Source organism: Heliconius melpomene, chromosome 18, assembly GCF_056956725.1.
Source record: "Heliconius melpomene rosina isolate 202511_hmr_F chromosome 18, ASM5695672v1, whole genome shotgun sequence".
NCBI classification, from domain to species: Eukaryota; Metazoa; Arthropoda; class Insecta; order Lepidoptera; family Nymphalidae; genus Heliconius; species Heliconius melpomene.
In genome coordinates, this window is record NC_140406.1 from 10,787,021 (window position 1) to 10,792,661 (window position 5,641).

Here is a 5,641-nt window from a genome sequence, read left to right on the forward strand (position 1 = left end):
CAAGTAATAAGCAAAGTTGCGGTTTAAGATTTGGCTTCCACCCAAAGCCAATATATAATTTTCTTTAATTTTTTTAAATATAACCAACGTGGACGTCTACCATTTTGTCTCAAAGAATTTTCAAATTTGTACATAGTTTTCGAAAATTTTTATTCTATTTTATCTAAAAATATTAAATAGTGTTACCCTCCTTTAAATTTTATGGCAACACCCAGTGCTTAGGCCAAGGACATCCACGATCGGCGAAATCAAAATAATTTTGACTAGAAACAACACAGTTTTCATAAAAATGAAAAAAATATTACCATTTATTATATACAGTCGCACGAAAAGCAAAACATAATATTATGACTAGAGTACACTTACAAATAAATAAAAACCTAATATTTGGAATGTCACTGGAATTAAAGTTAAATTCGATTAATGTCAAAACCATTGTAATTTATAATAATTAACCTCTAAAACATTTAAATTTTGACATTAAGCGAATTTTAATTATAATCTATATATAATTTGACAGTACTTGTCTGTCAAAACAATAGTTCTATTACCGTCAGTATGACGTTACCAAGTTTCTTTACGTATTTAGTTTGTATTTATTTACATTATTTTATTAAATAAAGATACATTTTCGAATAGTTCAGTTCATTTTGTATATTATTATATTTTTTATTATAAAATTGTATAAAACTTAAATTAAAATATACCATATTGGTGTTTAAGAACGCGACGTCCTCTTGCGTTTTAAATTTCGTTCATCCATAGTGCTTAGTAAAAACATATCTATTTTACCCACTATACAATATAAATGTAATTACAACGATATATTTCCACTGAGCACTACATGAACTTCTGTTTTGAAAATTGACATGAGAAAATAGATATTTTTATTAATATATATTCTATTCGCTTTTTTAATCTGTCAACTCTTCATTTTAAAATGATTTTGAAAATATTAAATACACCTTTTTAATAAAAAACACTAATTACCATAATAGGTATCTAAATAAGAAAAAGATAAAAAATACATAATATTAGTTTCAAGATCAATAAAATAGCAGAATAATAAAAAAAAGAGAAATCAAATGTTTAGAAATGACATAAAGAGTTGACAATCGACAATTTCACATTAAAAGGAATAGCGTTCGGAAACACACACTAAACAAAACGAACAATAAAATGAGTGCGACTGTAAACCTGCGTAGAGGCGTTGTACCCGAGTGTCACTATGTCTAAAGTTGTAGTTACTCCGTCTTAAAATTAATTTGTACTTGTTGTTATATCACCGTTGTACCTCTGACTAAATTTGTACTGCAATTATATCTATATAAACTATTTTTTAACACCCTCGGCGTACAACGCTAAGATAAAACAATCTTGAACACAAGTTATTTGACTACATTCATTACGATCAATATGACTATTTAAACTCCGGGGTATCTATTCTTACTTATGCGACAATTTTGTTCGAGGTAATTTTGGTTTTTAGTTACGTATAAAGAAATGTTTTAATGACAGTGACATAACACCTATCAACTGTCAAGAGTATTTTTTTCTAGATGATTTTTGATGAAAGCTGAATGTGGGACAGCTTACTTCTGAACATAATAAGCATATAATTCATCCAAAAATAACGGATATTGGATAAGCAATATTTAAAAAAAATTATCGCATAATTAAAAACAAATTAACCAAAACAGTAAAAATTTCGCGCTACCTCCACATTGAGCGCGTAACAATTGGAATTTAAATAGCATTCAAGATCGTGACCACGCGTACATTTTTATTAATTTTGTTATTATTTTAAAACATTATTAATATAATTTGTTGTACCGCGCGCGCGCGTTTCCGCTGTCGACGGGGCGTGGTGGGAGGAAGACGAGTAGGAAGTCCTGCGTTAAACTTAACCGAGGAACTGTCTAAGGAACTGATATAGGAACATTGTATTTATCTACACTTTGAATTATATTTAGATCTATTATATTATTAGATACCGTTACCCTGATCATCGATCACATTTTAACTATCAGGTGGCAATACCCCGTCGAGAGCGGTCAGGCGCGCGTCCTCTATTCATTAAATTACTTCTTACTTACATACATAGGAACTTTCTTTAGAAGCTGCATGGTTTATACAAGCTAACCTCCACAATGTAACTACCAATTATGAATTTAAATAAACCTGTCTTTAAATAATTACTTCTTTTTATCAATATATCAATATAATAATAAATTTTGGACAATGCCTTTTTTTGTCTTTAAAGCCATTTAGATTACTACATTTGTTGATAGTTGAGACTTAAGTATTTTACAATTCTTGCTATATAATTTTATATTAATTATTGTACCTTAAATATTGCAAGAATTAAACATATTTTCCTTCCCAAATTTTTTCTAAAGAACTTTGTCCTTAAAATTTATTTCGCAAGTATGTAACAATTTCTCTAATATAATAACGTTTAAGGACATAGATTCGAAAATATGTGACTTAAATAATATTGGTGCATCTTCAGGGCGGATTGAGTAAATGGCTTCAAAGACAAATAAGACATGCCCGCTGTAACACATTAGGTTATAAATCACTAGAAATAAATATAAAACGTGAAGCCCGGCCAGCGACTGGCGGCGGCGCGAAGCTGAGCTCGAGCCGCCTAACAATGACCCGTATGACTGACTGACGCAACAACACGCGGCCGGGCGTCACGCGCCCTCGCAGTGACGTGTCACTACGCGGTATCACGGTAACACGGTAACACGGCTATCTGATTATACTAAGTTACGTTGAATGTTGATCACTGCCCTCTAGACTCTAGTACGTATCTTTGTGCTAAGTCACTCCTAACAACGATATATCATACAGTCGCGCGGGCTCCGTCCGCGTCGCGACATTTGTACTATAGTGAACTGTAATATATATATGAATGTATAATGTATATGTACGTACGTATGTATACAATAAGGACTTACTCGAGCTAGCGTGAGGTAGAGCGGTTGTCGCGTACAGCTAGTGCTAGTGAGTGCGGACGCGGGCGGTGACCAACATCGCACCACCACTCCAATACGTATCCTTTAAATAATAATAACTAATCCTAGGGTGTATTTCTTCTCCCGATCGAAATCGACGTTTCAAAAACTCGTCTCGGATCGACCCAACGTCGAGGAGATAATAAATAAACCGATTCATAAGCGGCAACGTTTCATATATCACCCGTGAATATAATTCTCAATATACGAAGTTAGACTCTGTCAAAAAAAAGAGGGCGGGGGCCGCCGCGCGGTGGAGCGCTCGGGCGGGCGGCCGCGGACAGCTCCTCGGGAACGATCCTCCTGTCTCGGCGATCGCTCGAAGGCACACAGCGTTACATGTAGTCAGTACGGCGATCGGGCGCGCCCGCGGGCGATGTCGTCGACAGCCGCGGGCGCGCTGGGGGCCCGGGGGGCGCACTGGGGGCCCAGGGGGCGCGCTAAGCCGGCGTCAGCGTCAGCGTCACGGTGGCGCGGCGCGTCGCACGGCGGCGCACGGGCAGGAACACCAACGCGGGCAGCAGGCTGAGCGCGCCGCCCGCCTCCTCCAGCACGAAGGGCTGCATGGTGAGCGGCGCCCGTGGAGCGCGCGGCACTGCCAGCAGCGCGCCCGCGCCGCCGTGCACTGCACGCACGTGCGCCTCCAGCGCCGCGAAGCTCTCCGCGCGGAACTCGCAACGCGAGCACGAGTACGCGTCCTCACCCTCCGCCTCGCCCGCGACCTCCCCGCCCTCGCTCTCGTCGGCGGGCAGCTCACTCTCGCCCTCACCCGCCTCAGCGTGCTCGCTGGCGCTCTGCACGTGTGCGCGCTCGTGGGCAAACAGGAAGGCCAGCACGTCGGTGGTGAAGGGGCAGTAGGCACAGGCGTAGGGCTTGTCTCGCGCCAGCAGGTCCAGGGCACGTGGTGGAGCGGGAGGCGCGAGCGGCGGCGGTGGGGGCCGCGCGGGCGGCGCGTGCTCGGCCAGTAGGTGCGCCCGGAGCGCGCGCGGTCCCCGGAAGCGACGCGCGCACAGCGGGCAGGGCTCTGCGGGCGCGGCGTTGGCGGGCGCTGGCGGCGCGGGGATGCCGTGGGTGTTGTGCTTGTGGACTCGGAGGAAGTACTTACTACAGAGCTCCTTGTGGCAGATGTCGCACGTGACGCCGCCCAGTTGTGTTCCGCTCTCTAATGATATACCGTGCATCCGCTGCATGTGTGTTCGCATAAAATATTTATTACAAAGCTCCTTGTTGCAGATTTCACAAAAACTTGATCCGGCGCCGCCGCTCGATCTTCGTTCGTCTTGAGGTGGTGGTGAGGAGGAAGGCGGCCGGGGGACCTCGTTGGGTTCTTCCGCCAGGCGTTCAGCTGCGAGTTCATTAAGCTGCGATATCATCGTCTGGAGCTTTCGAAGTTCCTCGCTCGCTGAACCAGGGGACGCGGCGCCGCGCTCTTCAACAATCAAATTTAAAGGGCTCGTTTGACCTTCACGCAGTACAGTTTCAAATTCATCTCGATCTTCTCTTTCTTGTTTTACTTCGAGATGTTCTTCTGTGTCAAAAGGTGGAGGTAGAGAGAGCGACCTCGGTGGTGTTGGCGCTGACGGTGATGAGGAATGTGGCGTGATCATCGGAGGAGTCGCCGCCACCGGTGATCTTTCTGGTACTGGGGACCTTTGTACTGGGACGCCGTGCCTTCTCTCACGATGTGTTCTCAAAAAATATTTGTTGCAATATTCCTTACAGCATATTTCACAAAAAGCTTCCGGATTTATTACCCCCAGCCGGCGGAGAACGTCCGGTTGGAAAGCCGCTTCACGAGCACGTCTTGCTGAATCTGGTGAGAGTCGTCGTGGCGTGCCACCGGAATCATCGTCGGAGGCGCGTCGCGGCGGCGACGGCTGCGGCTGGCTCGGAAGATTGAGATGCGGCTGCTGCTCGCCGTCATAGATACCATGTTTGTTCGCCCGATGAGTCTTCAGAAAATATTTGTTACAGAACTCCTTGCAGCAAAGATCGCAGTAGGCTTCCGGGTTGAAAATGCGCGGAGGATCGTGTCTGGGTAGAAGACGGAAGGCGGCCAGAGGATCAAACGTTGGCAGAGTGAGTTCCCCGAAGGCGAGTGCGCTCTTGTAGATGTCTGCCATTTTGGCGTGGAGGTCCAGTGGCGGTGGCTGTGCTCGAGCTGGTGCTGCCTGCTTGCGGCGCTTGCGACCAGGACTTCCACCACCGTCGCTCTCCCCTGCGCCGCCCCCGCCCGGGACTCCTCCGCCGACGCCCACGCCGCCGCCTCCGCTCGCACAGTCGCGCTCGCGCTTAACCGCCGGCGCCACCGACATCGCGTCACCGCCGCATCTGGAATTGAGATATATATTATGTTAAATTACTGGCCACAACCAAATTACTAAATTTAAAACTAGAACGCTTATAATTTTATAACTATAACATTTGTTTCTCCGTCGTCCATTAGTTTTCTAGCCCCGCTCCGCTCTCTGACTACCCCGCAGGGATAAAGCATTAAATTAAGTTATTTCTCCCATAATATTTTACCAATAATATGAAAAAGTTTATTATTAAAGTTGGTTTTCTAAAATATTGTTATTTAATTTTAAGGTACCATATTGGTTGTCTCATATTGAATG

The 5,641-nt window shown here is 44.2% G+C and overlaps 1 protein-coding gene across 1 annotated transcript; it reads right to left on the reverse strand.

Moving 5' to 3' along the window:
• Window positions 1–3,463: 3,463 nt before the first annotated feature.
• LOC146529555 (uncharacterized) lies at window positions 3,464–5,338 on the reverse strand. The gene has a single exon (XM_085202032.1). The coding sequence runs from the start codon at window positions 5,336–5,338 to the stop codon at window positions 3,464–3,466; it is 1,875 nt and encodes a 624-aa protein (XP_085058158.1).
• Window positions 5,339–5,641: the final 303 nt, after the last annotated feature.

What these genes read in the sequence shown, in the direction of transcription:
- LOC146529555 (XM_085202032.1), bottom strand. Translation starts at nt 5,338, where the DNA reads ATGTCGGTGGCGCCGGCGGTTAAGCGCGAGCGCGACTGTGCGAGCGGA.